A 19,853-nucleotide genomic window follows, 5' to 3' on the forward strand; every position below is an offset into this window, starting at 1 on the left:
ACGTCCCCAACTATTAACAGTTTTACTGCTGATTTCTTTTTGTATCTTGTTTAGTTTTTCCTTGAAGTATTCAGATGCAATGTCATTGAGTTCATATGTTAAGTATTGATATTAATCCACTGTCAATAGTTTCAGCAAAACATAGTTTCGCTCTTTATCTCATTTAATCAAACCTAAATTTGCTGCTCTTTGCTCTGTGGTAATGACTGCTACTTTTTAAAGTTCAGCTAAAGTATAACATATTTTGCTCTAGCTCTTATTTTAGCTCACTTTATCTTTATGTTTCAAGAGCAAAATCCCTGTTAACAGGAGACAGTATGTACCAGGCAAGTCAAACCACCACCACCATCACCTTGACTACTATCTCCCCGGAGACCCTAATGAAGACAACCCAACAAGCTGAACCTAAAAGCTTTGAGAATAACAGTGGCCCCTAAAACACCAAACCTACTTACTTCCAGCCCCACCCTCACAGCCATCATCAAGGGAAGCAGCTCTTGTGGAGAAAGGGCTAGCCATCCCCACAAATGCCAAGCAAATACCATGCAGAGAGCAGTAAAGCTTGCCTAGCTGACACAGAAACATGTTCTGAGACAGAAACAAGATGCAGCCTGAGCCAGGGAAAGTCAAACTACATCACCAGCTTGGCTACTATCTCCCTTCAGAACCTGATGGGGACAGCCCAGGACCCAGAAACTAAGACTCTTAGGAATAGCAGTTTGTAGCCCATCATCCTGGCATGACCAGTGCACACTGGCACACTGCTGATATAGATGCGAATCAGTATAATTCCTGGAAAGTAATTCAGAATCCTGGAAATAAAATGACTAAATCATCCATTCCTTCTGACCCAGAAATTCTGCTGTTAGGCTTACACTTCAAGTTGGCCACTGACAAGAAAGTTACCACTCACCAAAATATGTATAGCAACACTTTTTGTGACAGCAAAGCGCTGGAGACAAATTAGACATCCATCAATTGGGGAATGGCTAACAATATTATGGCACATGAATAAAATAAAGCATCACTGTGCTACAAGAAATGAAGGATATGATGAAGAAAGAAACATAAAAAGATCTATATGAACTGATGCAAAGTGAAGTAGATTCCTCGTCCCAACATAAAGACTTATTATTATTGTTGGGTTTGGTGCCAAGTCAGTCATACTAAGGGAATTGTGGGATATGATACCTTTTTTAAAATTCTAATGTTTTGCTATGTTTAAATTTACTTTACAATGCTCAAAGAAAAAACTGATTCCACAGTTCTGATTTATTATTTTTACTTGCTATAGAATGAGTTAAAAATCAGGTTTTATATGGGGGCCTGTTGAGCCAAACGTCATTTACATCATCAGTGATATGGCAGCCTGGTAAAATGAAAGAGTGCTAGACTTCTAGAAGTCAGGTGAGCAAGCTTCAAATGCAAGCTCAAGCCTGAAGCCCTACGAGTGGGACTTTGGGCAAGCAGCTCTGCCCCTCAAAGCCTCAGGGGCCACCTGTGAAACTGAGCTAGCGGTACCTACATGACCTATTTCACAGTTTTGTTGAGAAGAAAGTACTTCATAAACCTTAATGTGCCATGTAAATATAAATTATTACCAGACGGAAATGCACTCAATTCCAAATGTTGGCATTAAAAACGAATTTCTGAAACATAACCTTTTCACGTAAACTGAGGACAACCTATAATGGAGATCAAAAAGTGAGGTTTAACCGGTTGAAATGTTACAAAAACTTTTAGGGAATTCTATATCCAAACTTTTAGAAACTCTAAACATAATCAACAAAATATGCTATAATGACATTAATAGTTTGACTGTATTCTAAATACTATTTCTTACCTTTAAACCTTCAGTTGGAAGTCTATAACCAAATCTTGCTGGAAGGTCATCAAATGTCTGTGATACATTTTCAAAATTATACTAAATATAAAATTAAAATGGTCAAGTTAAACACACATTATGCGACAGAATGAAAATACATTTATAATTATATTCAACCAGTTCTACTGTTACCTCATCTATGCTATGCATACATATATATATATATGAAAATCCTTGTAATTTCCCATCTACAAATGCATTTTCACATAAAATATGGCAAGAAATATGCCTAACACCTATTCTCCATCAATACCAACATGTCAAGTACCTGCAACATCAGTCAGTAGTATGCATTCTCCCATCACCAATGCAGATCACAAGCACTCTACCACCTTAGATCATATTCGTGAATTTTTTGGACAAAAATTAACATATTACAACCAATCTGGTAATGAGCTTCCCCTAAATTTAACTAGACTAGTCTCGAAGACATTAAGAGGTCTACATATGAAGTCTTTTTTTTTTTTGGTGAAGCAATCAGGCTTAAGTGACATGCCCAAGGTCACACAGCTATTGTCAAATATCTGAGGCAGGATTTGAACTCAAGTCTTCCTGACTCCAGGGCCAGTGCTCTCTCTATCCACTGCGCCACCTAGCTGCCCCTCCACATATGAAGTCTTATGGGTAGGATCTTCTGGCACTTGCATGCCACCATAAGGCACAAGAGGATGCCACGGGAGAATTTCCATTTAAAATTAATAAACTATTTCTAGTGACCTATAATTTAGCAAAATCTTCACTTAATTCTAAATGAGTTTGCATACACACAGATATAAGATTCCAGATATGATGGTTTCTTCTCCAACAATTAGCCTAACAGACAGGCAACTTCTATGGGAAGTAATTTACACACAGATTTACAAATTTACACAATTTACTTCTAAGAAGACATCCTTTTGATTTTCTTCATTTTGTAAAGATTACTCAAAACAGACTTTAAGCATTTCTGACCCGAATTAATACTCTTATAACTATACTTCCTGATTTAAAAAAGTATCGAATACACTTTTGAAAGCAAAAGAAGTTTTGGTTCAATATATTTGCATATTCACTTTTAAACTTCTCTAAGGCTCAATAAAGAAAAATATGCTAGGCAGAACCCAGAAAAAAAGTATATGTATCTGCTCAAATAGGATCTTATATTTCTTTTTCTTATCTTTTTTTATTTTAGACTTAAATACTAAAACTTAAATACATAATAAGAAAGGAAAAAAGAAACATTATAAACTTAAATATTAACACATATATAAAATTAAAAAATGTCATGTGCACAGCAGAACTTAAGAGGATTCAAAATAAATAGCAATAAATTTCCATTTCAAGAAAACCTATATAATAAATACTACACATTGTGTTGAGAGCTGTCATCTTTTCTTTGCTTCTGCGTAAGTTTTCTTTTGTTCTCTGCTGTGCACTTTTTACTTTGTTCTTTTTTCACCCTTTCTTCCTCTCTCCCCCCCTCCACCCCACCCCCAAAGGCTACAATTAAGTGTGGATGTGTGTGTGTGTGTGTGTGTGTATAGACACACACACATATATAAACAAATGCTTTCCCTAACAGATTCTACTCCTAATCTTTGTTTTTATGTGTATATATCTCTCTTATTTCCTACCCCTCCTGACTCCACTACTTTACTTCTCCTACTGCTTTGCCTTCTTATTACTTATATTTCTAAGATAGTATTTGAACAGCGCATACACACACACACACACACACACACACACACACACACACACACACACACACGCTCGCGCTCTCTCTCTCTCTCTCTCTCTCGCTCTCTCTCTCTCTCTCTCTCTGACAAGTCTTTCATGCTAGACTAGAACAAAAGCAATGCCATTTATTTCATAACTGCCCATAATTTGCTATATGACCTTGGACAAATCATTTAACCTATTCAAGCTTCAGTTTCTTTATCTGGAAAATTAGGAATAATCTTTAAGATCCCTTCTGGCTCTGAATTTCTTTGATTCTGTGGTTTTTAGATTCTTAGCTGAAGAATGATTTAATGTTTCAAATGACGAAAACAAAGAAGAAATTTTTTTTTAAAGAAAATTACCCACTAACATGAGGTTAAATGTGCAGACTATATATGTAAGAATGATCATGGGATTTAGAACTAGAAGATACCTTAGAGATCTATAAGGAAACCCAGTGATGTTGAACAGCTTCCAATATTTACAGTGTTAAAACACCTCATTAAAAAATGAGCTAATGAGTCATTTCCAATGGTATCATCTCCTTGCCTAGAATTCCTCACCCAGCTGAAATAACATTCTACTAGTGTTAAGTCTATTAGTTAAGTTATTAGTCCAGGACAAGAAGAGTCCAGCCTTGGGCTCTCATGCCATGAAAGGGTACAGTCCACACCCCAGACAAAATGAAAACACTTGGAAAGTGATTTAGTATGTCAGATAAAGGAGATCAAAGAGCTGCTAATGTCAAGATTTGAAACTTAAGTAACTGAAAGTTTGATGTCTTTCACAGAAATCGGGATGTGTGAAAGAATGTGGCTGTGAACAGGAGGAGATAACAAGAGCTTTAGAGGATGATAGGGTCAAAAGAAGGGATTTTGAGGATGGGGTAGTCCTGGACATGTTTGTAGAAAGCTGAGAAGCAATTAGTCACAGAGAGAGGTATGAAGATTATCAGGAGCCCCAAGAAAACAAAGTGAGGCCTTAGTGTTGGAGTCAACAAAAATACATTGTGCACCTACTACGTGCTAGGTGTTGGGAATACAAAGAAATATAAAACAGTCTTTGTCCGTGAGGAACTTACATTCTACTGGATAAATAATAGCAAAGAATTGGGAATTTGGGACTACTGGGAGTAGCACATTTCACAGAACTGAAGAGCCCTGAGACATCAGCAGCAGCTAGGAGGGGAACGCCATAGCAATACCACAGAAGTTGTTCAAGGCAGGACAGGGCCTTACAGCACCCACAGTCTAGGCACTGTGGAAGAGGACCCACATTCCCACACCATATATAGGCTTCCAGGCACAAAGTCTCAATACCCCCACAAGAATAATAACTTTAGACGAAGAGTTGGCACATTTAAAAAGGCTATTCTTATAATATCAAGGAGTACCCAAAGTTCTAGTCTTGCAGGTAATGAACATATACCAGTAGTATAAGAAGTAGTATAAGACAAAAGGGGAACCCACCCTAATGTATTTTGACGACCACAAAGTGTCCCTAATTCATAGTCTCACATCATGAAAAGACTCCAAGACCTTCAGAGACCTCATTTAGAATTTATATTTGTATAAATAACATCCAGCAAGACTAGAGAGATCAGTTTCTTCTTAGCCTTAAAGGCTCCTGGTCATTTTATTGCACTTCAAACTCTTAGCTCAGTTTCAATAAGCAATAAGTTATCAATAAAACTGTAATTTATTTATGACAGTAATACTTCAAAGAAACGAACCTAGAAAAGTTTAAGTATGTTTCCAAGCATAAGAAGAAATCTTAAAATTGGTTCAACCAGTCGTTACTCTGAAAGTGACTAAATTCACTATAACCACTGACCCATGCAAGACGGGTATTCCAAGGAGGTCAATGATAAAAAGAAAGGTCTCACAGAGTCGTAGCAAAGCACTAAAAACAAACTTAGGAATGGGCTAAATGAATTGTCATACATTAATGCAATGGATTATTGCAGTACAGTAAGAAACAATGAATATAACTATAGAGAAGTATAGTAAGATTTATATGAACTGATGCAATGTGAAGGAGAACCAGCAAAATAATACACATAATGACAACAATGGAAACAAAGATAACAAAATAACTGAATCTAAATAGCTGTAAAATTATAATTAGCAAGCTTGGACTCCAGAAAGAGTCAAAAGACTACACTTCCCCTTCTTTGCAGAGGTGAGAGACTCGGAACGTGAACATTGCATATAATGACAGATTTAGTGGATGTGCTAAGTTAATTTTGCTGATTTTTTTAATTCTCTTATAAGGGACAGCTCCATGAGCAGAGGAGCATTAATATTATTTAACGTATGTAAATGAGAAACAAAAGTTATCAATTAAAATGTTTTAAGAGAAAATCATCTTAAGGTTTGAGCAATAGTCCCAGTCATTGAAGACCTTCTTCTCAGACCATCTTCATAGCTTAGCAGAATTGATAAAACCAACAGAACTATAAAATACTTGCATAGTCTCAATCACTCTTATTTAAATCTGTTATTTTTTCTGTAAAGATTACTTCTACCCAAATCACAAAACATCTGTGGCAAGATAGTTTCAAACTTATTAGGAAAATCATGAAGTTCTAATTTTTAATTACTTATTCCATGGAATACGTATATCCTAAAAGTCAAAACATACACACACGAACACATATACACATCTGACTTCAGTAGTGTTTTGTTAAATTTGTCTTCCACTTATTTCAGACACATTAATTTCTTTCAGATGCACTTACCGCTAAAATGTCTGCCTCCACAGGAAGTAGGTTAAAGAATGCAAACAGCTGGACAGTCAAAATAGTATATATTTGCGTGGCTGACAACATTAACATCCCTATGGATAACAGCATCTTAATCACCTGAAAAATACATAAGAACAATGAATGGGCCAAAAAAATACTGACTTCTTAATGTAGCATTCACAATATGTGACTAATTCTTTCAATCTATCATGTACCTACTGAAGAGAAACAGCTATATATTCATTAGTAATCAACTCCTTATTTTTAAAACATTGTTTTATGACATTACTAGTATATGCTCCTTATTCAATGGAATATATACATACATACACATATACAAACTTATTTATAGAAATTCTTAAACTTTCAAAGTATTCTTATTATAAACATACTGTTAATGTTTCAGATCAGAACCACATTTTAAAATGAAGCTTTTAGTATGAATAACTAATTAGTAATACCATATATGATGAAAGGTTTATAAAACACTTTCATGACAAAAACCCTACATACAACTATTACACTTTGCAGTACACTTTACAGTTACAATTCAATCCAAGTCAACAAATATATATTTAAGTACTTATTATGTTATGTGCAAAGTATATATGCTAGGAACCTAATATACAAAGACAAGAAAAGGCTCCTGCCCTCAAAAAGCTCAAATTTACTAGGGATACAACACATACAAAAGTATGTAAATACAAAGTAATTTCAGGAGAGAAAGAGCAAAACAACTTTTGGGGAGGAAGGAGCCATGGCAAAAGAAAACAGGGATTCATATAAGCATTTCTATAAGCAGTGATACAGGAACTAAGCACTGAAGAAGCTAGAGATTCTAAAACTCAGAAAGTGACAAGGAAATACATTCTAGGCGTGATTATGCCAGGCTAAGCATATTTACTCTACCCTAGAAATAAAAGGGAGCCATGTTTAACTTTAGAGTAGATTAATGACAAGGTAAAAACCTATATCTTTGGAATAGTAGTTTAGCAGCCAGTAGGAAAGCTAGTAACTAGGTAATAAGTCATTAGCTAGCACTTATATAGCACTTTAAAGATTGCAAAGTGCCTTATAAATATCATCTCATTCAAGCTTCACAACACTGTGAGGTGGAGGCTATGCTCCATTCTACAGATGAAGAAATGGAGGCAGAGAGGTTAAGTGACTTGCCCATGGTCACAAAGCTGGTAAAGTATCTGAGGCCAGATTTGGTCTCAGAACCTCCTGACTTCAGGTCTAGCATTCTATCCACTTTGCAACATAGTTGACTAGGTGAGAGAGAGGAGAGCAATCTATTCAAATTCCCACATACTGACATGAAGCCAGATCATACACTAAATAAAGGCATCGCAAGACAACATAAGCCTCAATAATGGGGCACCTTAAGGTAGAACCCAGCCATGACCTCTCCAAGCAGAAACAGAGGACAGATAAAGCTGTGATAAGTCCCTAAACAATGCCAAGTAAGGCAGTCCTATAGCATTAGGAGCCATAGCAGAAGACACAGCAGATCCTACAGGCAAAAAAAAAAAATGAACCTTTACTAGAAAAGAGCACTTTCAAGCAATCTTATTGAAAAGACTAGAGGTGAGAATAAACTTAGAAATGCAAACACAAAAGGAAAAAGAATCTCAAAAAGTTAAATACATCTGAGCAAATGGTGAACTGTGCTTACATTCTAACAGGGGGAGAGGAGGTAACGTCCCTTCAGAGAATTAACGTCCTCAAACGTCACAGAGAAAGTCAAATAAGACAAATACAAGAAAAATATAGGTGAGGCTTTTTTTTATGTTTTGGGGCTTTGGTTTTTGTCATTTTTTGCTTTGCTGGTTTTAAGAAATGAAGGAAAAGGAGAAGGAATGGGATATACTAGGAACCAAATGTGGAAGAAGAGAAACTTAGGATTTCATATAAATGTAGTACATTAGAAGAATGCACAAGTATAAAATCAGGAGCAGGAGAACATGTGTCTCACTACCTAACTCATATATGAAACATAAAACTCAACTAAAGTTGAACACACATACTTGTGGGAGAAATACATCAAAAAGGGAAATGGGCAAGATCAGGGAAAAGGGAATATAAGAGGGAAAGAAGCCCCCTGACTTCATCTTTAGGAGTCGTCTGAGGAAAAAGGTGCACAAGTAGCAGCACGGAAAAAAAACCTTTGCATCAAATAGCTGTTAAATGTTTAATATCCCACAAATATAGGAATTTTTAAAAATAACAACTCCATTATCAAGTGAATAAATGGCCAAAGGATAAAGAACAGTTCCCAAAAGAATTGCAAACTATTAACCACAGGAAAAACTGATCCAAAACATAAATGAGACAAATGCAAATGAAAACAACCCGAAGGTTTCCCCTCACACCCCCCAAATTACTAAAAACTACAAAAGACAGCAATGGTTGTCAATGCTGGAGAGATCATGGAATGTTTGCTGTTGAGTTCTTTCAGTCATGTGCAAATCTTCATGAACCATTTGGGGTTTTCTTAGCAAAGATATCAGAGTAGTTTACCATTTCCTTCTCCAGCTCATTTTGCAGATGCGGAAACTGACCAAATAGGGTTAAGTGACTTGCTGAGGGTCACACAGTCAGTAGCGTCTGAGGCCAGATTTGAGCTGAGGAAGATAAGTCTTCATGACTTTAGGTCTGCTACTCTAACTCCTGTGCCACCTAGCTGCCCCATCATGGAAAGATAGACACATTAGAGCTGGTTGGTAGAGCTGGTGAATTACTTGAGACTTTTATGGGATTTCAAAATAGAACACAAATTTGTGAATTATGTCCTGACCCCCAACAGAACATACTCTCCCTAGCTCCCATTAACACAGGTATTTATCCTCATGAACTAAGTAAGTGCCTGTTCTCCCAATATTATTCATTACAAGTCAGAGGAGTTATCAGCAAAACAGTTTAGAAAATGCTTTTTGGGAAAGCAAAACCAAATATTTTTATACACTAAACCAAGAAATAGCCAACTGAGGAACTGATCTTTACTAACGTGTATGTATATATCTGGCTGAAAACTAAACTCTACTTAATGTTTTCAGTTTGGGGGAGGGGAGAAGCTGCTAAAATTCAAGGAGTTTATATTTTATCTCCTTTTTGCAAAATTTTTTAAATGAGGTATTCTGCCCTAGATGAAGCATACGACTGACTATTAACGAAACACAAGATTTGCAACAAACATAACTGTGATTACACAAACTTAATTTCACTTACCAATGGCCATAATCAAAGGGCAAATTCTAAAAGAATTAGCCTTGGAAACAAGTATAATTGAAGCAAAATCCACACATTTTCTAACTGTTCATTTCCAATATTCATAGTCTTTAAGTGTTAACAACAGGCATATGAGAACATTACGAAGATAATGTTCAAAAAACCAAATATGCTAAGTATTTTCTAAGTCACACTCTCGAATGCCAAAGACTCCTCATGAACCTACTCATGTTCCTGAGGGTGGCAATGGACTAACTGGTTAAGAAGAGAGAGAATGAATATTATAATGAGAGGGAGCCCTTTTCTAATAGGAGGCTAGGGCACAGTGATTTTGATCATGTCATTTACTTCCAAATCATCCCCAGTCTAAGGCAAATCAATCAAAGAATTTATTTCCATCCAGACCAGAAAGAGCACAAAGCCTTCCCCACCTGGGTGGGCTCTGAACAAGATTATTAAGCAAGTTAATCCAATCTCATTATCAGGATGTCCTTCAGAATTAAACTACAAGGCTTTTGAAAAAATCCTGGTCCTAAATTCAATAACTGATTATTAATGAGAGAGAAATAATCACTTATTTCATAAAGGTTAAATTTTTATTTTAATTGTTTGCATTTTATAAAACATTCTTCCAATACCTTCCTTTATATACTAATTCATAGTTACAAATTAAAAACAAAAAGGCCTTCATTTCCAAAATTTCTTTTTAATTACTTTCATTAATATTTTTCCCCACTCATAATACTACTAATCCTATTAAGAGAGATGATAAAACTAAGAAAATACAGAAGGTACATCAGTAAGTCAGTCAATAAACATTTATTAAGTGCCTACAATGTGCCAGGCACTATGCTAAACACTGAGGATACAAAAAAAAGGTAAAGACAATCTCTGCCCTCAAGGAGCTCACAGTCTAACGGGGAAGACAACAGGCAAGCAACTACCTATTAACAAGTTATAAACATGACAAATAGGAAATAATCAACAAAAGGAGAGAACTAGAGATAAGAAATAATGGGTAGGGTTTTCTGTACTACCTGGGATTTGAAGGAAGCCAGGGAAGCCAGTGGGCAGAGACGAGGAGGGAGAACACTGTAGCCATGCGGGGTCTTATTTGTGAAACTGCTAAGGACCCAGTGTCACTGAATTGGAAGAGAATGTGTCAGGGAGTAACATGTAAGACTACTGGAAAGGTAGGAAGTTGGTTACGAAGGCTTTGAATGTCAATGAGAACATTTTATATTTGATCCTGGGAGGCAACAGGAGCTTATTGGGACAAGGAGAGAACTTGAGGTTTAGGAAAATCACTTTACTGAGCTATGCATTGGACAGAGGCAGGTAGACCTGATAAGGATGGGAGCTAGACCCCAAAAAGGAAAAATCCTGGATTTTCCCACACAGCCAAATCTCTGGCATTCCCCTGATGCTATAATCCCATCAACTAACCTTCCATTGTGGCTACACCCAATCTCCCAATTCTGTTACCCTTAACCTACCCTAGACCTCCCTATGTTCCCTGGCCACTTCCCATCCTTAATCCTATCCAGGCTCCATTCTCCCTTGGCCACCCCTGGAGTTCTATTACCCCATAGACTACATCTAGATCCCTCCCACAGTCTTCCTGCATATAAAGTCCATCTCATCTTCATTAAGATGCTGGGGTTCTTATGATCTAGTCACTGCTGGGATTCTTATAATCTAGCCACTGCTCTGATTCTTATAATCTAGCCACTGCTCATATTTTTACAATCTAGCTAATAGCTCACAGATGCTCAGATTCCTTAAGGCTCTGGCTAATATGGCATATCTTTAATAAACCTTGTTTTGGGCTGAAAGAAGGCTTAGGTCCAATTCTTTTGGAAAGGACCCATGTATCGTGATCTCAGGGTCCTAACACCCCTAACCTCTAGGCCTTATCAGACCTATCAGCAGACTACTGAGGGCCTACACTATAGTGGTGGGAATGGAAGGAGAGGGTTTCAAAAGATTTTACAAAGGTAAAATAGACAAACCTTGCAATAGACTGGAGGCAAAGGATATAAAGGGAGAAAGAAAGTGAGTTGAACATGTCGCCTATACTGTGAGCCTAGGGAACTGGAAGGACAGTGGTGCCCTTGATAATGATAGGAAAGTCTGGAGGAAGTTTGGACAGGGGGAAAGTTAAAGGGGAAAGATAAGTTCAGTTTTGGATATGCTGAATTTAAGATGTCTGCCCTGACATCCATTTCAAACTGACTGAAAGACAGTTGGGGATGTGACACTGTAAATCAGCATAGAGGTTACCTTGGAGAGGTAGATTCAAGAATGACAGAGATGATAAATCCATGGGAGCTGATGTGATCACCAGCTGATGAGGGAAGGTGATCAGAATGGGTACATGATTTTCTTCAACTGTGTTTGGCAATATATGTGTAGAGGCAAAGGCAAGAGATGATGGGAGTGATCTAAGGCTCAGGTTTGGCTTCAGGGAACAATCAGCAATATGACAAAGAGGCTAGGGACTCAAGAGAAGACAGTATAGAGCTTAACTGGTTCATCAGAGGGTCAATATGGAGGAAAATAAAGAGAGAATGGGCAATTCAGGGATGACATCCTAGGAGAGGACTGAAGGGTCAAGGGACTGGAGGTCATAGTGTCAACAAAGAATGAAATTTGATATGGGAAAGCAGAGAGAAAGGTGGAAAGTCAAGAGTATGGTAAGAGGAGGAGATTTCAGAGTTCTTGAACATGGAAGTAGTGTATTTATCAGTAATGGAAAGATCAAGAGTTTCACCATCATTGTGTATAGTTGAGGTAGAATGGAGAATTAGGTAATGAGGAGTCGGTTGAGGAACCCAACAATTAGGGTGTTTCAGGGAGTGTCAATATGTATGCTGAAGTCCCAAAGTATTAGAGTAGGAGTTAGGAAGGAGAGAAAGATTGTGAGCCAGATACTGTTGCATTAAGGAAGGATGGGCAGTATCCTGGAGATCTGTAGACAAAAACTATCAGGATTTTGACTGGGTGAAAGATGTGGATTGTATGGGCCTCAAAGGAGGAAAAATTATTGGGTGATGGAGGTAGAGGGGGGATCTGGAAGTGGCAATGGGGAGCAAGGAGTATTCCAATTCCCTATCAAGCTATTGATAACTTATCCATTGTTTTGCCAAGAAACTTAGGGCCAGTCAAAGACAAAAACATCTAAATACTTAATAATTTGTATAATTCTGAACCTAACCACCAAATAAAATGAGCATTTCCAAAATATTTTTCTATCATATAGAGCTTACTTTTCAATGTATAATAAATTCAACATGTAATTTTCAAAGATGTCTTATCTTATTATTTCTGGACTTCCTTCTATTCTCTTATTTTCTTCTTTCTTTATTTGGAGAGGGGGAAAAGTCTATCCCTAACCTCTACTTTTCCTCAAAGCTCCCCCTCCTACTGAAAAATAGAAACAAAAACAAAACCTTTGCAACAGAAAGTCAATCATGCATAGTCAATCAAAACGAATTCCCACATTGTCCACATGTCTCCTTCTTCATCCTGAGTCTTCATTCATGTCAGGAAGTAAATAGGATGTTTATTATCAGTCCTCTGAAATCATGGTTGATCACTACAATGATCAAAGTTCTTAAATCTTTCAAAGTTGTGTTTCTTTACAATGTTTTAATTGTGCAAATTGTTCCTTGTTCATTTCACTCTATATTATTACAAGTTTTCAAGGCATTTCTTAATTTCTTACAGCACAATACTACTCTATCATATTCATATAATATATTTCGTTTAGCTATTGACAGGCACCATCAGTTTCCAGTTCTTTGCTACTAAACCTTGTATTTTTGTATAAATAGATCTTTTTCCTCTTTGCTTTTTCTCTTTGGGGTATACCCTGGGTTATCACTGGATCAGAGGGTATGCAGAGTTGGTGACTTTTTAGGTACAGATCCAAACTGCTTTCCAGAATGGCTGGACCAATTAATTCATAGCTCCATCAAGAATAAATTAAAGTACCTACTTTCCCAAAGCTCCTCCCACAATTGTGACTTTCCTCTTTTGTCTTTTTCTTTTTTTAAGGCAGTTGGGGTTAAGTGACTTGCCCAGGGTCACACAGCTAGTAAGCGTCAAGTGTTTGGTCTGAGGTAGGATTTGAACTTGGGTCCTCCTGACTTCAGGGCCGGTGTTCTGTCCACTGCACCACCTAGCTGCCCCTCTTCTTTTGTCTTCTTTATCACACTGCAAGAGGAAACCTTAAAGTTGTTTTAATTTTCACTTTTCTAATGTTAGTGATTTGGAGCATTTTTTCTTAATACAGACAGTGATAGCTTGGATTTCCTGTTATAAAATTAAATCAGTTCCTTAAATATAGTAAATGAGAACTTTATCAAAGAAACTTTCTGCAAAGATTTTTTTCCCAATTAAATGCTTCCCTTCTAATTGCAACTGCATTTGTTTTGTTTATGCAGCAACTTTTTTTTAATATAACCAATAGTGTTGGTCTAAACCTCATTTCTGTCAGTGCTTTCCAGCTTTCACAGCAGTTCTGGTCAGGCTATGAGCCCTCATGGCAGCTGGTCTGGTCTTTGGCTTTACTTAACATTATGCTATGTTACATGCTGTGTAATCTGCTGCATTAATGAACCTCTCCATTTTGTAACCAGTATCAAAAAGTTTTAATTTTTATTGCTCTGTAATATACTTAGCTGAATTCCTATATTAAAGAAGAAAATACACAATACATTTAACGGGAAAATATTCTATTTGTATCTTGGTGAGAATGGCTACTGGTCCTGGTTTGGAGAAATTTTGTTTTCATCTACACTGACTTCTCTACTTAGACACGTAATAATAAGATGATTCATGGTATTAGGTAACAAAATGGCATTCCAAAAAGTAATATAATCAGCTCTTCTTTATGTGTGGAATATCGCTAACAATATTCAATCTCAGTCTGCTTCTACCTATAATGGCCTCAGTTCTAGGCAATCTCCACCAATGGGTATAGGGAAAAAGAAATAATTTTAATTCTATGATGCATTCTAAAGTCCAAAACAAACTATTCTACTTCAACAGTAAAAAATAATCAATGCTTATTATATGTAAAAAGTATAATGGTATCTTTCGGAACCTAATACAATAAGCTTTTTAAAATTATATCTTCAAGTTTACAAATACAAAACTAGGCTGAGAGTCCTATTCCTAGCTTCATCAATGACTAAATACATGATTTTAAGTAATCAATAACCTCTTTCTTCATATCACCTACCTGTTAACGAAATCCTGAGTCTTAATATTTAAATGTTATTAACAATTTTGGAAGTTTTATGTGTTTCCTTTAGATAACAAAATATCTTTACCATTACTTTGACACTACTACTAGGAAAAGAGAACCGGTAATTAGGAAATGGTTGTGCTGTAAAAAATCAATATACCAATAAAATATGTAAAATGTGTTTATCTAGATATATACATATTGATAGAGACATATATATGCTAAAGACAAATTACTACCAGAAGTGATAAATAACTATTCAAGACAATATGTCTTCAAATTCATTATCTATATTTGTGGTTCTCTGTAGTAGATTAATCAACTTATATCATGTTATTTCAGTAACAGAAAAACACTTCCATAGGAAGTTGGCTTATTGTTTTTTTAAAACAATTTTGACGTTTTTACTGAGTTTAAAGAGAATGAAATTATCCCATCTCTATATCAGGAAAATATAAAATAACTACTAGGATGTAAAAATATAAAAGTACTTCTTTTAGTCAGATTACCATCCAATTCTTCCATCAGGTCCTACTCCCTACTCTGATGATGATTTAAGGGTGACTCTATGTCCTCAAAGGCTAGATCATGAGAATGTAAGCTGTGACAGTTCCTAAGCTAAAAAGTTCTGAGTGTGAGACAAGCAACACCATGCTGGATCTCTATGATCACTCCTTCATTTTCTTTTATTTTCTCTTTGTAAACATTTATTAATGATCTTTTTTTATACTGCTGGAATTTCCCATAGGCCCCCTTGCCCCCAACAAAAGAAGCATCTCTTAACAAATAAGTCACTATTCCCCAGCAGGTTATCAAAGACTACGAACAGGTATTCTCAAAATGAAAAATGCTCCAAATCACTAAGTAAAAGAAATGGAAATTAAAACAACTCCAAGGATCTACTTCATACCCATGACAAAAATGACAATTAGTGGAGAGGATGTGGGAGGACACAAATTCAAAGCACTGCTGGTGGAGTTGTGAAATGTATAGCCACTATGGAAAGCAATTTACAACTACCCCCAAAAAGTCACAAAACTGTGGATACTCTCCAACCCAAGAGACAAAAGAAAGAGGGAAAAGACTCTTATATGCAAAAATATTTACAGTAGCACTCTCATAACAAAGAATGAGAACTAAGAGTGTCAATTAACTGAGGAATAGCTGAAAAAACTATGGTATGTGAATGTTAATTAGATAACAATGCATAATAGGCTATATGACAAAGACTTGTATGAATTGATACAGAGTGAAGTAAATAGAACCAGGAAAATAACTTTATAATACTACAACGTTACAAAGAAAGAGACTTAAAAGAATAAATGCAATGATCAACCACAATTCCAAAAGACGAAGGGAGGATGAAACATGGCTCCCACTTCTTGACGGAGAAGTGATGGAGTAGAGGTACAAAATGACACAGATTTTCAGACGTGGTCAATATGTGAACGTATTTTGGATTTTTTTGAGGATTATGCGAACTTGTTACAAGGCAGGTAGGGTGTTCTGTGGGTGCCAGCCTCCAAGCTCCTGACCCAGCTGGGCCCTGTCTTAATATATGAAGGTAATAAAGGAGACCCCCTGAGAAGACACCTGCCCAGACATCTTTCACCAGAGCTTCACCGCAGCCCCTAATATCAAGGTGCAAATCCTAGAACTGCTGGTGGTACTCCATTTCTTGATCATCCTGGCTGTGCAGAAAGGATTTGAGTGAAATCAGAACAGGGAGAACTGCAAGGAAAGGGTGGCCATGGTAACCTTGTATCAGCCTACTGAAGCAGCTTCTCTTCCCCAAGAGAGCAATGCTGTAGAAAGGATAAGGAGGGAATGACTTTTGGGTTCCCGATAATCAAGATTCAGTCTGAACAGGGGCATTCTTCATCATGTCCCAGAAACCTCTTCATCCTGAAAAACATTTCCGCAGTGGAATTCCCACCTAGGAATTTACCTTCAGCTCCTGTGATCTTTCCCTCTCATTGGATGGCTCCTCCCAATGTCTCATTTAAGGCTAGTCATCTTTCCATCTCTCACAAGGTTGTAGTCTTAGCCTTCTCCAACATGTCCCCTCTTCCCCTTTTTCATCTTTTTTTAAGGGTTTTTTAAGTCTTCTCCCATTACCATAGAACAGCAAACCCCACCACCACCTTTTAGTTTATATTTGTATTCTCAGTGCTTACTTAGCACAGCATCTGGCACATAGTAAGGCTTAATAAATGCTTATTGTTGACCAGTGATAGCAAAACAAAATAGAAAAAAGATAAGAGTATCAATGAAGCTATTTATTTTTAATATGCACAGAAGAGGTGGGCAGCTAGGTGGCGCAATAGATAGAGCACCAGCCCTGGATTCAGGAGGACCTGAGTTCAAATCCAGCCTCAGACACATAATACTTACTAGCTCTGTGACCCTGGGCAAGTCTCTTAACCCCACTACCTAGCCAAAAAAAATGAAAAATAATATGCACAAAAGAGAACAGAAGGAATTTCCCAGGGAATTCTGACGAGTGGGACAACTTTTGGCACTTAATGTGCTGAACTGAATGAGGACAAGTTATATGTTGTTATATTAAGTTTCATAGGCAACTCTTTTTTTTTTTTTGGTAAATAAAAAGGTCCCACTTGGTATTTATCAAGCTCAGGATAAAAAAAATTGAAAAGTTAAAAAACATAGCCACATTGACTTCTTTTCTTACCCATTCATTAAACATCCTTTCAGTAACACACTCTTAAAATTTTGTTCAGACACATATTAAGTAGCAGAGCCAGTGTTCAAACTAAGCCTTTAAACCCAAGCACAGCACTCTTTTCACATTACCACACAGCTTTTTCTACCTGTCTCCATATAATAACTAGAACACTACTATGAAGACTGTAAGCATTTAATATTTGTTCAATTAAATCCTGTAACTTTTCTGCATGAACATCTACTAGTAAAAACCTAATGATTGTATGAGTAAAGAAAACTAAAAAATCATCTTCATAGCAACAGGAAAATATGGCTAAATTTACACACTAGGATGATGCTGACCCCTCTCCCTTCCCCTAGTAGAAAACTAGATTTGGATTTTATTTCCAGTAGTAGCAACAGATTTGCACTAATCTTGTATTCTCTTCTCCCTCTCCCATCCCCAAATCCAGTCTTCCTTGTAACTAAAAGTACACATTTTCAACATGGCTAGCCAGGATTGCTAGCTTGGAAAAACAGTTAATCTAAATGGTAAATACAAGGAATATATGAATGTGATTTCATCTGCACTAAATGTCCAGGTTATTAAATGTCAGTTCTTTTCTCATTAATAGAACACATAAGATATTTAGTACTACAGTTTTTAGGTTTATATATTCATCACTATGATTCCTCAACTCACCTTTCCAACTTTATTACACTTTACTCTCTTCCACATACCCTTCAATAAAACCAAACTAGCTTTCCTGAAGTTCCTCATGTACAACTTTTCATCGCCTTTGCATGAACTACACACACACATTCACACCTCAGAAACCCTTTTTTTCCTTTAAAACTCTGCTCAATCATCATCTTTTACATGACCTAATTCACCCAGCTGCTAGCATCTTCCTCACAAAATACTTACCATGTAGATACTTATTTATGTCTATGTGGTCTCCTTCAAAAGAATGTCTATGTGGTCTCCTTCAAAAGAATGGAAGCTCCCTAAGGACAAGGAAGTGTTTCATTTTTGCTGTTGTATACCCAATGCCTAGTATAGTGCCAGTCACATAGAAAGTACTTAACACTTCTGATTAATAAGTAATAACAATTTATTTGTCTAAATAATAAGTCCAGCCCTCTCTTTTGAGAATCCTAACATTTTCCCAATTAATACAATCTTTTTGTAATGCCTCACATCAAAATGCCATGTGACATAATATGATGACAGGATGTGAACGGGATGAATTACTTCCTGGTAAATGTTATTACTGTCCAATCAACCAATAAACACTTAGCAAGCACTTACTATGTCCCAGACACTATGCTAAGCTTTGGGAATACAAAAAAAGGAAAAGACAGTCCAAGACACTTCTTGCCCTCAAGTTCAGAATCTAATGGGGAATATCACATGCAAACAAATACACACACACACACACACACACACACACACACACACACACAAGCTGTACACAGGATAAGTAAGAAACAGAGGGAAGGCATTAGAAATAAGAAGGGGAAGGCTTCCTATAGAAGATTAGATTTTTTTTAAGGCAATTGGGGTTAAGTGACTTGCCCAGGGTAACACAGCTAGTAAGTGTCAAGTGTTTGGTCTGAGGCTGGATTTGAACTCAGGTCCTCCTGACTTCAGGGCTGGTGTTCTATTCACTGGAAGATTAGATTTTTGGTGGGACTTAAATGAAGCCAGGGAGGTAAGAGTAGAAAAGGGAGAACACTCTAGAGCCATGAGATGGAATGTCTTTGTTCATGAAACAACCAAGAGGCTGGTTCAATTGGAAAAGAACAATATGTAAGGGCTGGAAAGGTAAGAGAGGAGTATGGGCCCATAATTTACATATAAAAATGTCTAAGAATTTTTTTCCATTTAAAATGTAATCATTTTTAAGGGAAAAGCCACACAAAACACAGGAAATTATTTTACCCTTTTTGTCTTCATTATTTATATAAGCAACAAAAAGTTATGTTCAAACATATATTTATACTAATGTAATTGCATTATACTGTCATAGGAACACAGATTTAGAGCTAGAAGAGATATGAAATATTACTTAGCTCAATTTCCCCATTTTATAGTTGAGAAAACTGAGGCCCAAAAACTTGCCCAAGGTCACACAGAAAAGGACCAGGTCTGATTCTTTCCACTATACCATACCGCTTAAATGGATTCAAGCTTGAGCACCCAAGGCATGCCACTAACCCTAACATCAGCCTCCTGGCATCAATATTTCAAATACCTTTGATGAGCCAGTGTTTATGAAGTAAAAGTACATTAAGAAGAGCCGTGAGATTGTCCATAATGGTTAGGTCCTATTAATTTTAAACAAGGACATTTGATGACTCTCCCAGAATTC

The 19,853-nt window shown here is 36.6% G+C and overlaps 1 protein-coding gene across 3 annotated transcripts in view; it reads right to left on the reverse strand.

Annotated features, from left to right (window-relative positions):
- The window catches only part of RNF13 (ring finger protein 13), a 96,196-nt gene that overhangs the window by 74,976 nt on the left and 1,367 nt on the right, over window positions 1–19,853 (reverse strand). For 2 of the 3 annotated variants that reach the window (XM_020980896.2, XM_020980894.2), the window contains exons 2-3: window positions 6,324–6,446; window positions 1,844–1,924 (exon numbers count right to left, since the gene is read on the reverse strand). In XM_020980896.2, the coding sequence (XP_020836555.1) occupies window positions 1,844–1,924; window positions 6,324–6,437 (195 nt within the window). In that variant the 5' untranslated portion in view covers window positions 6,438–6,446. The remainder of the gene's footprint in view (window positions 1–1,843; window positions 1,925–6,323; window positions 6,447–19,853) is intronic. The other variant, XM_020980895.2, reaches the window with a different exon arrangement.

The sequence above is a fragment of the Phascolarctos cinereus genome, unplaced genomic scaffold, assembly GCF_003287225.1.
Source record: "Phascolarctos cinereus isolate Bilbo 61053 unplaced genomic scaffold, phaCin_HiC Scaffold_7;HRSCAF=346, whole genome shotgun sequence".
Lineage (NCBI taxonomy): Eukaryota > Metazoa > Chordata > Mammalia > Diprotodontia > Phascolarctidae > Phascolarctos > Phascolarctos cinereus.